The sequence below is a fragment of the Diabrotica undecimpunctata genome, chromosome 5 (genome assembly GCF_040954645.1).
Source record: "Diabrotica undecimpunctata isolate CICGRU chromosome 5, icDiaUnde3, whole genome shotgun sequence".
In the NCBI taxonomy this organism is placed as follows: Eukaryota; Metazoa; Arthropoda; class Insecta; order Coleoptera; family Chrysomelidae; genus Diabrotica; species Diabrotica undecimpunctata.
Window position 1 is genome coordinate 162,218,978 of NC_092807.1, and position 14,465 is coordinate 162,233,442.

Here is a 14,465-nt window from a genome sequence, read left to right on the forward strand (position 1 = left end):
AGACAGATTAAATTACTAATTAGAGCGCCTTCAAGAGAAGTAGGTTGTAAACAGACTAGGAGAAGTAATAAATAAAAAGCTAAAGAATCCAGTCAAACATGATAAAAAAAGTGACAGACCGCACAGACAGCCAAGTCGGAAGCAGCAAAAAAGTATATAGGAAGAGTGCATATAAAAAGACGTCAACACTGGTTCGATGAAGAATGTGTGAGAATGTAGCTTTGGCAAAAAAAAAACAGGGCAAAACTACAAAGAGATAGAGAAAATACGCAATAAGCGATCAAAAACTATATGGCAAGAAGACAAGTGAAAATAATTTTCAGAAAAAAGAAAAGAGAACAGCTAGAACAGCAATTGCAAAATATAGAAGAAGTCTACATAAACAAAGAAGTAAAGAATTTCTACCAAGAAGTTAAGAAATCCAGAGAAACTACATAGAATAATCCATAGTATTGCAGAAACAAAGAAGGTTTACTTGTAGGAGAAATAACAGAAAAATTAAACAGATGGGCAGAATATTTCGAAGATCTATTAAATACAGACCAACAAGAGAAACTTGAGAAAAATGAGAGTTGGCAAGAAGATGAAAAAGGCACGTGTAAGGAACCAACTTTGAATGAAGTCGAAGAAATAATAAGAGACCTAAAAAACAACAAAAGTGCAGAAGAAAGTGGTATCCTAGCTGAGCTTTTTAAGGAAGGTGGCGAAAGAATAAAGGAAATGATATTTCACTTGACATGATGCTCTTACTTGTCCTATCTACAAAAAAGGAGACAAAATGGAGTGCGAAAACTATTTACTGATCAAATAAGTATGTTAAAATTAATACAAAATAATAGCTACGAACAAAACATACGATTTATCAATTTTAAACAAGCATGTGACTCCATAAATCGAACGATGCTATATGAGGCCATGAGAACATTAGAAATACCAGTAAAGCTTATAAGGCTAGTGAGAATGACGTTTAGGAACATGATAAATAGAGTAACAATGAATGGAAGCTTTTCAAGACAGTTCACAGTGAATAGAGGTTTAAAACAAGGGGATCCGATATCAACGAATTTATTAATTAATAAACCAAACAAAAACGCAATATATGAAAATGAGAGGAGACATAACAAATAATAACAAATATATTAAAATGAAAGAAGTAGAGACTGTCTACAGTTTTAAAAAAGTGCCAGAATTAGAATACTTAGGACTAACCATAACGAACACAGGAAAAGAAGAAAAATAGATAGACAAAAGATTAATGAAGGGAAACAGAGCTATAGGGCCACTAAATTCATTAATGAAAGCAAAAAATGTGTCAAGAACAGCTAAACTGCGAGTCTACGAGACAGTAATCAGACTCACAGTGATGTATGCCAGTGAAACGTGGATTATGAACCAGCAGGAAGAAAAGGAAGTGGAGATCTGGTAAAGAAAGGTGCTCAGAAAAATCTTCGTAGCAAAAAGACGGCAGAGAATATTTGGAGAAAATGAAGAATAAAGAAATAATGTATGGAGGATGTATGGAAAACCAGCAATTACGGCAAAAATACGTCCAAAGAGCTAGATGGCTTGGTCACATTATACGAATGCCAGAAAATCGAAATTTTAAAACAATACTGAAGAAGGGAAAAATGGGAAAAAAGAAGAGGATATCCAAAGAAGAAACGGTTGGAAGCAGTAAAGCAAAACAAGGAGCCGAAAAAAAAATGAGGGAAATATCCAAGTTTTTAGGAGCCAGGAGCCTACAAGGCCTGTACTTTCCACTAAGCAGGGATTCATAAGATGCTTAAATAAATGAGCTGCAAGAGATGGAAGAAGAAACCGAATTTAATGAAAAACTCGCTTCAGGTTCTCTTGGAACAAATAAGGATGAAAAATTTAAAAACTCTAAATTAAATGACGTTAAAAAAATTTTGGTGAATAGATTTTATTTTTGTATGCAGATCATGTTTACCCTGGAGTGATAACAGCAATAGAAAATGATGGAGTGATGATCTCCATTCGATGGGACCATTCTGAAATTAGTTTAAAAGATCTAACTGAAGCATCTACTTCTACACCTCATCAATCTATTGAGCCAGAAATCGAAGATGATTCAGAGGAGGATACTGTTTTGGACGACCACTTTCCACTAGGAAAGGATTTATCAGATGATTAAATAAATAAGCTGCAAAAGATGGGAGAAGGAAGCGAATATAATCAAAAACTTGCCTCAGGTTCTCTCAGAACAAATATTGCTGAAAATATTGTTTAGTATGCCTTGACCATTCTGAAATAAGTTTAAAAGATCTAACTGAAGCATCAACTTCCACACCTCATTAAGCTGTTGAGCCAGAAATCGAAGATGATTCAGAGAAGGATGTTGTTTGGGATGACTAGTAGTGGAAAGTGGAAAGGCAAGAATTTATCAGATGATTAAATCAATGAGTTGCAAGATCTTATTTACGCCAGAGTGATAACAGCAATAAAAAATAATAGAGCGATGATCAATGCCATGGCAAAATCGTTAAAGTTTTGGAAATGATTAGAAAGACGAGAGGAAAAATAGTATTTGAGGGACAATGTAATTGGCGCCGTAAACTCTCCAAAGAAAATTTCCCAATGAGGACTGTACATTGTTCCAGAATGCGACAAATTGTGGTAGGATTAGCTTCCAACTTTGTATTTTTACTACTGTCGTAATAGTAAAGTTGGTTCATTTAAAATGTAGCAATATTTTTTACTTTTATTTTATAAATGTAGGTAGGTTTAAATAAAAAAAAATGAGCCGACAAACATTTTTTTGCATTTAATTTAAGCTCTTATCCCTAGTTTAAAAAGTCGCAAATGTAAGACGATACATTTCAACAGTTCTAAAACAAATAGGAAGAACATATTTCCCAATATTTTTGACGGCACTCAAAATAAAAATCGCACGCTCTAACACATTTTTTTAACAACTCAAATTACAAGATTATAACCAAATTAGGACGCGACAAATTAATGCCTTTCGGTCACCGATACAAAATATTCGCCACTTTTACCAAGCGTGTCCAATATTCTATAACACTAATCACTTTGGCCGACTTTGGACATATCGTTCGTCCTTTACAACGGTAGTAATTAGTATTAACCGCACTAATTGAAATCAAGTCAAAGAGGGAGTTCAAATTATGCCAATGTGTAGTTCGGTTATTATCTGATAATGACTGAGTGAAGTTCAGCTATCAAACTTCGTGTAATTTGCTTTTATGATTTTAATATAATAGACACGGACTCGGGACTTGATGGAATTCATACTGTATAAAATTGAAGTATTTAAGTGATATTAAATAAAGAGAATAAAAAAAAATAATTGTATGTGTCAACATGTCAATTTTAGAGAAAGAATCAAGAAGCAATGAGGAAATTTTCAAGACGCTGAGGGCGCTATTTTTTGTTTATTAGAAAACTAGTTTTCTATGGAAAATATTAAATAAAAAGATGCAACTAGTTTCAATTATTGTTGCCACATTAATTGCAGCGTTGTCACTAGAGGGCGTTGCATTGTTTTTACATGAAACATTTCAAAAACATCTAAAGATCAATATTATTTTCCGATGCGTAAAGAAAAATGTGTCTTTTTATTTTCAATTGACCGTCATATCAAAATTAAACACAGAAAAGTTATCTAAAGTATAGATAAAGTACATCAGTTAATATCTACAATATTATCAAAAATCGCTAATCGATATCTTTTGCCAAACAACATATAAATATCTACAAAGTTAAGAATTCTTGGCAATGCCAATTCTGAGAATTAAAACCCTTACAAACGGAATATAAGATAAATATCAAATTTCTACTGCAATCAAAAATCAGCAATAAGCATTGGAAGTGAAATATCCAAAGATGTTATAATAATTAGGGTTTTGATTTACTTGTGGCATCTTAAAGTGATTAGTATTTTAATGAGAAAAATTCACAATGAAAGTTTATAATAAGGTTATTGACGTTTCAATTTCCACTTCGGAAATCGTTCTCAAAATACAAACATTAATAAATTAAACAAATTTTGTTTTTTTGTTACTTGGTAAAAATTCTTCTAATAATTTAATTTTATCTGACTCATCTATATTGACAATTCAGACATACATTATACATTTTAAAGTAGACGAGTTTAAAATGATATTGCCAATATTGCGCAGTTGCGTTCCCGAGACGACTTTATTGTAACATAGTCCATTCGATTACATGAAATCAACTTTAACTTGAGAATATCCGTCAAAAAAATTATAGCATGCGATTCGTCTTGAAAAAGATAACCACATGCCATGATGACAGTAAATCTGAAAAAGAGAAGTATGAAAATGTCCATTAGAATATTAGCCATTTTCTGATTCTTATAACAGACATAAACTAATGATGACAATGTGCCGAGATCCAGCGGATCTACTATACAAAAATATGTATAGTGTAGTATCTAGTAACAAATGACTAATATTTTTATTTATTCGACAAACCTTTTGCCAAAATAAAACACACTTCAGAAATTGGATATACTCAACAGTTGTTTCCGATCGGAACATCTGTTCTCAACAACTGGCAAAGGTTTTGGCTTCGTCGGCCCTCGCAAGACATAAAACACAAGCAAATTATTGTCTGATTTTTTAAGTGCTTTTTTATTTGCCATCCTTTTTAGTTAGTGTCCCGTAAAAGAGCTAAGTAGTCGTTCCGATCAAGGGGGAGAAAGTTTGGTAAGACATTGAGGAGGGTGATTGAATTTTGTCGATGGATGAAACACTTAAATGAAGTTTATATCGGTAAAGTTAGCAACGTGGGGAATATCAAGGATGATTTTATAAGCAATTTGGGATAAGAAGTGATTTATATGAATAAAATATTTACCGGATAACTAGAGTGTGAGACGAACAAGGATACTTAAATTTTGATAAAGGCAAATAGAAATAAAATGACACAAATACAGTGAATGGTAATTGATGTCTTTTTCACGCATTTAAAGTAATTTTCAGATCAGTTTTCTACTCCGAATAGGAAGAAGCACTTCTCCATCATCGAAAAATGTTGACTTTGCAATTTATTTGTAAACTACAGAAATCTCTAAGACTATTTTAATGCCGAAACATGCCAGAAATGTTTAATCTCTAGAGTAAATAAGATTGTTAAAACGAAAGATAGGGCAGGAACTTAACATATAATTTCGTTAAAAAAATGGTGCGTGTCTACTATAAAAAATGGTGAATGCACTGTATTATTAACGACTATTTGAATCTAATTTAGTATTAAATTTAAGGTTCATGCTATGACTATTTTAAAATAATGATTCACCTAATATTAGTTAATTTGATTTTATCTATTTTCTTCTATTTTGTTTGGTTCTTTATGTTTTTAAAAATCTTTCCTGTGGACTACTTTCTATCCACTAGATTTCAAATGTTTCTAGTTTTCCCTATTTATTATAGTAAAAGCCACAGTTAGAACGCAGTGCAGGTAAGATAACCAATGTATTTCTTACGGGAGAACTGCCGACCCTGTTGCCGGTTTGCCCCGAGCGGTGCATCAGGACCGGATTTAAGAATCATAGCACTGGAATATACGCGCATACAACAATTGCCTACGGTTATGTAAAAGACTATCATTATTGTTTCAACTAAAGCTTGATTCAATCATCGATGTATAAATAAGGGAGTTACATTGTCGAACTAAACAATAACATGAAGAAAAATACTATAAAAAATTAAAATATATCAAAAACTCATAGTCGATAGCTTATCTATATTTATCAATTTTCAAAAGCTTCCACTGTAAACACATTCTTTGGGAAATATAAAGATCACTATACAGTCAGTAGGAGAAGCGAATCAATTTTCAAATCAAACATGCCTCTTTGTCGATTTGGGTACTGGCCATTAGACCAAAAACTTGTCGGCAAAAACTATGAAAGCTCAGAAAGTACCTACATTATGGAGCCGTTGCCAGTAACTAGCAGGGTGTGCTGCTAGTAAAACGAATGGTATTAAAAAAAAATTTATTAAAAATCCTTTGTAAAAGGTATATATTTTTAAAAACCCAAACGGGCTGTTATAGACAAAACGTTTTCGGAATCCATTATTCCATCATCAGTGTCTAGGTGTACATGAATGTAGCCACTAAATACATGGGTAAAAACCCGTTAACAAAAATTTAGTTACATTTGTTTTACATTATATTATATAAATTGCTAGGATGCTAAAGTTACCGTTGGATTAGCAACGGTAACCTAGCAATTTATATAATATAATGTAAAACAAATGTAACTAAATTTTTGTTAACGGGTTTTTACCCATGTATTTAGTGGCTACATTCATGTACACCTAGACACTGATGATGGAATAATGGATTCCGAAAACGTTTTGTCTATAACAGCCCGTTTGGGTTTTTAAAAATATATACCTTTTACAAAGGATTTTTAATAAATTTTTTTAATATATGGTATACAGCCAAATACAGGAACGTAGATTCCTTGTGAATGGTATTAAATATATTGAACTATCATCTGAACTTAAAAAATGGTGACAGCTTGACTATTACCTACTGTGGAAAAAGTTTCGAAAATGTGCGGTGTGAGTGTTCGCAAAATGTATGATCGCAAAAGGAAGAAAAACAGTTTCCAGTCTAATTCACGTGAGAATACTTACGATGAGGGAGTGAAATCTCGAATAAGAAAAATTGTCCATGATTTTTTTTTTAAACATACCACCAACCGTCGATAGCATAATGAACAGAGTGAAGGATGATAAAGACCTACCAGCTTTTTCAAAAATCACATTTTGTAGGCTACTAAATGATATGGGTTTTGAATACGGTAAAAGATGCCAAAATTCGATAATGATGGAAAGAAAAGATATCATATCCTGGAGACACAAATACCTAAGACAAATAAAAACATTGAAGAAGAAGGATAATGTAAACCTTGTTGATACCGATAAGTCTTAGACTAACATCGGTGATTCACTCAAAAAGGAATTAAGGAACACAACGATCAAGAAAGCTTGATCGCTTGATCGCTGAAAGCTCCAACCCAAAGATGTCCTCGATTTGTTCTTCTTCATGCTGGAAGTGAAACTGGTTTTCTGGCATGGACCGAATTAACTTTTTTGGTAACTCAAAACTTGCTGAAAGACAAAGAAAACGTTGTCGTTTTGGATCACGCATCATACCACTCCCGCAAATTTGATTTTCCGAAAAAATTGTGGAACAAAAGGCAAATAAAGGATTGGCTAATCGAAAATAAGATTTTCCTCGAGGAAAATTACCTAAAAAGTAAATTACTGGATACTTCGGCCGCATTTAGAGACGAGTACGACAACTACAGAATTAAAAAAATTGCGGAAAAATATGACGTTAAGATTTTGAGACTGTCGCCTTACCATTGGGAGCTGAACCCGATTGAGATGGTGTGGAGTCAAGTGAAAAGGTACCTATGTGGCTGCAAACAATGTCGATTTTAAAGAAAAAACGGTAGATAGGTTGATAAAAGAAGCTTACCAATGCGTATCTAAAGAGCAGTGACATAATTATGTAAACCACCTCAAGAAACTAGAAGACGAAGTGTTTGCGGTGGACAATTTGCAGAAAGATAATGAACCGGTGATAATTAATATTTTAATATTAATATTTATTTATTTATTCTCTTATTTAACTCAGTTAAATTACGTACGATCCTGTTTTCTCAGTCTATCGCCAAACTACCACACACCTACCACTGTGCCGACATGAGTGAGTGATTAAATGCGTCGTAAATACCTCAAGAAAAAAAAACACGAAAATAAGCAAATAATGTAATATTATTTGTTTAAATAAATTTAAAACATTTGAATAATCACAAAATGATTTATTTTGGCCCGCGTAACAAAATTTTCATGTTCTCTTAACCTTAACCACCGTAAATTATGTACATAACTATCAGTAAATAATATTTGTAATACTTTTTCGAATAAACAACCACAAATAATTGTGATAATCAGCCCTATTCTGTAACTACAAATCGAATAGAAATGAGTCAAATTGAATAGAGGTCAGCAATTCGGATCGGAATTGTAGGAATCGGTATTCTGTAACTCATTTTGACCTCTACTATCAGAATGTTGTGTAGAAATTGATTTTGACTAGACAAACTTTTTTGAGATCAAGTTTCGACATCGAAATTGGTCTTGACGCTTACGCATTGGTATCATTATTGTTTTGACATTTATTTGTTGACTTATTGATATAAATTAGCGGTTGATTCATTTTTGTAGCTACTTCATTTTTTAGTCTGTGGTGTTATTTATGTAGATTTATTTAGATAAAGTTTACTAAATAATTTAACTGTTCAGCAGATGTCTTTTTCTTTGGTGTTCCGCTTGCCATTTTGTATTCTTGTAACGAACTTTTCAAACTTAACAAAAACAAATCAAAACTACTTGACGACAACCTTAAAAATATAATCTTCTTTTTTGATGAATTTTTCTATCGCCCTAGCCTTTCCAGTAACCGAACGTCACAGAACAGTTATTTCTCTTTTTAGTCCGGGGTTACCACCAACTTCTGAGCGCGTCAAGTAGTAGTTGGCGTTTTCGATTTACACCGATTACGATGTGAGTTACAGAATGCCAATCCAAACACAAAAACGACAGATAGATATCCAACATTCCGATTTCGGGTAATTACGATTCGACTTGGTCATTTCTATTCGATTTGTTAAAAGTTACAGAATAGATCTGATTGTGTTAATTTAGTGTAATTATGTTGGTTTAATATCAATTTCTATGAGAACTAAATGTGTAAACAAAGACTTACCATCATAAGAGGTTCTTCGTGAGTGCCGTGCGGCGTAGGCGTCCCAGGAGGTCCTGCAGCCGGCGTGGCCCATCCTGCGGAGCCGACCCTGCGAGCGCTCGGTCGCGGCAACATCGGGGAAGCCCCGATAGAGCGGTCCCTACTTGCCGCTTCCCGCATCGCCTTTCGCAAGCGAGCTTCTTTCGGGTTGTATACGTAATCTGGAAAAGAAAGAAAGAGAAAAGAAATAAGTGCAGAGAATCGATAACGTGAAATATACGTGGGATTAGGTATTCGTATTGGTGCAGTAGAGACATGTGAATTTTAATAAATCATTTTGCTGGTTTGGCACGAGATTTATTTGCGAATTAAGAAAGGCTTTGCATCGGAATTTAGTGGATTAGGAATTGAAATGGAAGAGATCATTAATAACGGTATATTCAATCCCAAAATACTTTAAAAGTCTTTGATGCAGATGAATCTTCTCTTGGCACCAATCATTTATCATTATACAAAAAAAATTAGTGCAGTTTATACAGTTTTTAAAGTATGTATCTATGATAATGTTTAAAGAACTTTAATTTCTAAATATAGAGCATTATAAGAGGTCTTTCGTTATCAGGTACATCTTGGTTGGTCAGTTAGCATATTAAAGAACAACCGGATTAGTCGGTTGACTAACTAACGCAGAATTAATAAAAGAAGAGAAAAAAAAAACATATAGAATAACAACTGCCAAATAAATGGAATACAGGGATGACTATACCATTAATCACAAAGAGAGAACAATTTTAATGTAAAAACTATTGGGAAATTGCGTTGCTGCATATAGCCTATAAGACAGTATCAAACATTGCATATGATAGACAAGTCTATACGCAGAATAAATAATTAGAGTAGTGTTTCCCAAACTATCTTAGCCCAGATAACCCTGACATAAGAAATTGTATTAAAACTGCAATTTTTTGTTATTAATATATTTTATTTGGAACACCTATGTACGTTACTGAGTTAATATTGCAAAAAATCGAAATTTACAAAAAAAAAGCCTCCTTCATCTAGGACGTCAGGATACAGCACGAAGATTTTTGTGGTAACTCACAAAGCAGCATACATGGACACCAACATCACATGTTTGACACCTTTTAGTTGTTTTTTGTGGCAGTAGCGACATTTCGTTTGTTTGTCTTGATCAATCACATACTGATGCATTCTATTAAAACGAGAATGAGTATTTTCTCTTCGACTTGGCCGTCCACAAGAAGATGAAGTCGCTTTTGTATAAAGTTGAAGAAGTAAAGTTGCAACGCGTCGTCGAAAAGCTAATTAATCCAAAGTGTCCTGATTGCTTCGGTGTAGTTGCCATGCATTTTGAATAGCCCAATTGATACAGTAAGTAAATAAACATAAGTGCCACTTTTTTCCTCTAATACCAGTTCTATATAAACTTACGTTTTTATCTACGCTGCTCATATTTCGATGATATAATTTTACCATAAATGGTTGAGGTACAAGTATAGTTTTTTTGTTGTGAGTTTCGCTTTACTCGATGAATAGGATTCACACCAACTACGTTCGAGCACAGCGATACAACACTATCGTGCCAGCTGACAAGTTCAATGTCTTATCTGCGTCAAACTTAGCATCGTAGGATCGTTTTTTATCTTTTTGACAACAAATTGTCAAAAAAATGACATTTTTTCAGTTCCCACTTTGATTTAAGATCATAAACATAACTCAGTACCACAACTAATATGCCATCTATAAATTGGATCATAAAATTTAAAATCCTCACTAATAATCTGTTTAATTTTCAGCTCTAAATGTTAATAAACAATCTAAATATAATTTTAAGAAAAAAATTCTATATTCTTTTCTATTGGTCATAGAGCGTTTCTTCGTTTAAGGATGTGGTTTTTCGACATCTTTTCGGTGACCCTACTTACAAGTGCGTCACATAAAAAATATCAAAGTTATTATAAATGTTCGTATGCTAAAAAGTCAGCCCCTTTTCAAATGGTTTTTTTAATAAAAATTTTAATAATATTATGTTGAAGTTTTTTTAATAAATCTTAAAATTGAATCGTCAAAAAATCGATTACAATCTTCCTAATACCGCTATGTAGAGTTACTGTTTAATACAGTTATTTAAATAATTGTTCTACGAGATAAAAAAATTGAATAACTTGAAAACTCATTATTTCGTAAAAAAGTTATTTACCTTTATAAATTACTGCAAAAGAAGGCTTTTTGGCAATAGTACAGTCGTCAGGGAGTTGACCCCTAAAAATTATACGAACAAGCTGAATTTTGCCAAGAATATTAATATGTTGGGACCCCAAAAGGATGCAAAAAGTTTACCACTTTTACCCTCGGGCTTCCCCTAAAACCCCCCTCGTAGGGGGGTAAGAACGCAAAAAATAGATTTACCAAAATCTGTAGCTGAGATGATTTTAAACAAAAATGTTTATTAATATTTTTTGTGTAAAATTAATGTTCAATTAAATTTGTATCAGCTCGACGGTAAAAATTCGATAACTTTTGATCCAAGTGTCCTATCGACAAAAATTTAGATGCGTTTTAAAGGTAAAGAGTGCAGCTTTGGTATATAGTTTTTACATTTTGTGAATAAACTCAGTTTTTAGAGAGCGATTTTTGCTATTTTTTACGATTCTTGTGAGATCAATAAAGTTGATCACTTTCATTGACCAGTAGTAATAAAATTTCCATTTTTAGAGATCATTCTTTAAAACTTATGACATGAAATTTCAATTTTGAGTTGTGGCAACAAATATGAGGCATTTGAAATATGAATAAAAAACGCAGAATTTAATGTTTTACATTACAAACAATCACAAGTTACGGGAAATGCGTCCAAGAAGACCAGTCAGTAAAGGGGATAGATTGTATTTTGATCTCATGAGAATAATAAAAAATGGCAAAAATCGCTTCACATTTATTTATTTAAAACCTTTATAAAATATAAGTTTACTTGCAGCAAAATACAAAAATTGCATACGAAAGATGAACATTTTGTCTTTAAGACGCATCTTGATTTTTGTCGATGGAACACTTGAATCAAAAGATAAAAGATATTGAATTTTTACCGTCGAGCTGATACATTCAAGATTTATTTCGCGCGCGTAACTGACATTTAAAATCTACAATAGCTTCAAGCGTTGTTTGTGACAGAATGGTTCATTCTACACAAAAAGTGCTAATAATTTTTTTTGTTTAAAATTATCTCAGCTACATTTTTTATTTAAATTATTTTTTTCTACGACGTACGGATTCTTGGTAAATCGATTCTTTTGCGTTTTTACCCCCCTACGAAGGGGGTTTTAGGGGGAAGCCCGGAAGTAAAATTTATAAACTTTTTTGAATCTTTTTTGGGGTCCGAAAATTAATATTCTTAAAATTAAAAAATTCATCTTGTTCGTATGATTTTAAGATATTGAGTGGCATTTTCGTCTCTGACGACTGGAGTAAATTATCTCGATCTATTACTTATGTATTTTAATTTAGAAACTCGAAAATTAAGAACTTTTGAAGATCTACAACCTTTATGAACCATTTCTAAAATGTGTAAAAAAAGTTGGGAAAAATGAATAAGGGGTTTTTTAACTTTTTATGATTTTTAAAAAAGACAGCAAAATCGGCTGTTCATCTTCAAGGATTTGTCATCAGCTATCCATCACATACCTTTTAAAACCTGTATGAGATTTTACCCTGAAATCGATGACTTTTTCACAAATTGACTTGGGTATATTTAATCAACGGTATATGTAAAGCGGTTGCCACAGAATTAAATGCCAAAGAAGAAATAATAAAACAGAAACCAGTGGGAAATAGGTCATAGTAAAATCCAAAACATATGGAACAAAAGGAACGCAATCTCAAAAACTAATGACGCTGATGAAATCTTTGTTGGTAATTGTTTCCATTACTTCTTGGTTCTTCTCTTCAAACTTCTCTAGAATATTAATATTATCGATTCTCGGACGATGATTCTTCTCTACCAATCTCTGGACGATATTGTTAATAACACAAAGGAATTTTAATTTTGACTGGAAGTATAGTTTCTACATTTTGGAACCAATTTTTAATCTTATATAAAATAGTAGAAGTAAAATTTTTTCAATTGTGTTAAAAATTCTTTCCATGTCTACATTTTCTTTAATAAAATATCAACTCTTCTAAGGATAATAACATAGTGTTAAAGGGTTGCTTTACTTAATCTTCTTTATTCTGGGAATTAAGTTTCGTATTTGGCATTTCTGCTCTGGCATCAATCTTCGCTTCATAGTTTCAAGGAGCCTTCTACACTATTTTTTTGTTTATTTTACTCCATTTTTATCCTATATATTTATATCTTGTGTCCATTTTATCATTGTGCTGTTTTTTATCTTGTTTTTATAACGAATTAGGTATGTCTCATAGATACTGTCCAATTTGTCACCATTTCCATTCAATAGTACTAATATATTTATAGTTTTCGCAATTGCTATGCTCAGGAAACAAATTTGACTTGATATTTCAAATTCTTCGATGCATTTAATTGATTTTGTTTTGTTCAAAGTTTATCAAATATAACTACATACTGTAAAATTTATCATCGTAACATGTAGATAATACTCAATTTGAAAACGATTTACAAATACAGATAAACAGCATTGTAATGATTCTTTGGTATACACATTTTTTAAATGCTAAATAAACACAACAAATCAAATATGACTAATAAAAATTATATTTTAAATAGGTACGATTACGATATATATCAATTATTACTCGATGCATTCTTATGCTATCGCAGAATAGTGTATTTATATGTCTGGTAGGAAATGCAAACATTCCTGAACAGCAAGGTTTTTATTGCTATATATAGACTTTATTACTGCTGAAAATAACAATGCAATAACATATTTTGTATTACTAGGTAACCATATAAATTCTCATCAAACGATCGTTCTATTGAAATATACCAATTATTTATATTTGCAAAAGGAAATTAAGGTTGCAAAAAATTCAAAATAATTGTTGCAGATTTGTCTTTGGTATAAGAAAATATGATCGTGTATCATGCAAAATAAAAGAACTTCAATGGTTAACCATAGATAATTTATACAAATATCACCTTGCCTCATTGATATATCGAATTATTTCGTCGTCAAATCCTATTTATTTAAGAAACAAATTAGTATTTCGTGGAGACGCTCATAATCTGGATCTGAGATATCCTCACAGTCTTATGCTGCCAAGATATAGACTAGCTATTTTCCAGCGATTGTTTACTTACAATGCTGTTTTAGTGTTTAATAGTTTAACAAAAAATTTAAGAGGTAAATCTCTTGAGTTCATGAAGCGGCATTATAAGAAATTTTTACTACAATCGCAGTAACATTATTATTATTATATAGTATATTGTTGTCGTTATTGTTACCATTAGAATTTTTTTTTGTTTTTATTTATCATTCATATTATTTATCACATAACATCACACATTATTTTCTTTATATTATTTTTCTAGTAGCCACATGACTATTTTCATTTCAATATTAATTACTATTTAAATGGGAATAAGCCACAATTAAAGGTTAAAATACGTTTATTGACGTCTCAATTTCCACTTCGGAAATCGTTCTCAAAATACAAAATAGGTTTGTATAAATTGTAGTAAGATCGCCTTC

General features: G+C 32.0%; 1 protein-coding gene across 4 annotated transcripts in view; it reads right to left on the reverse strand.

Annotated features, from left to right (window-relative positions):
- Positions 1 to 14,465, reverse strand: part of LOC140442063 (uncharacterized) — a 142,545-nt gene that overhangs the window by 58,097 nt on the left and 69,983 nt on the right. For all 4 annotated transcript variants that reach the window (XM_072533128.1, XM_072533127.1, XM_072533131.1 and 1 more), the window contains one exon: positions 8,797 to 8,996. In XM_072533128.1, coding sequence (XP_072389229.1) covers positions 8,797 to 8,996 — 200 coding nt within the window. The remainder of the gene's footprint in view (positions 1 to 8,796; positions 8,997 to 14,465) is intronic.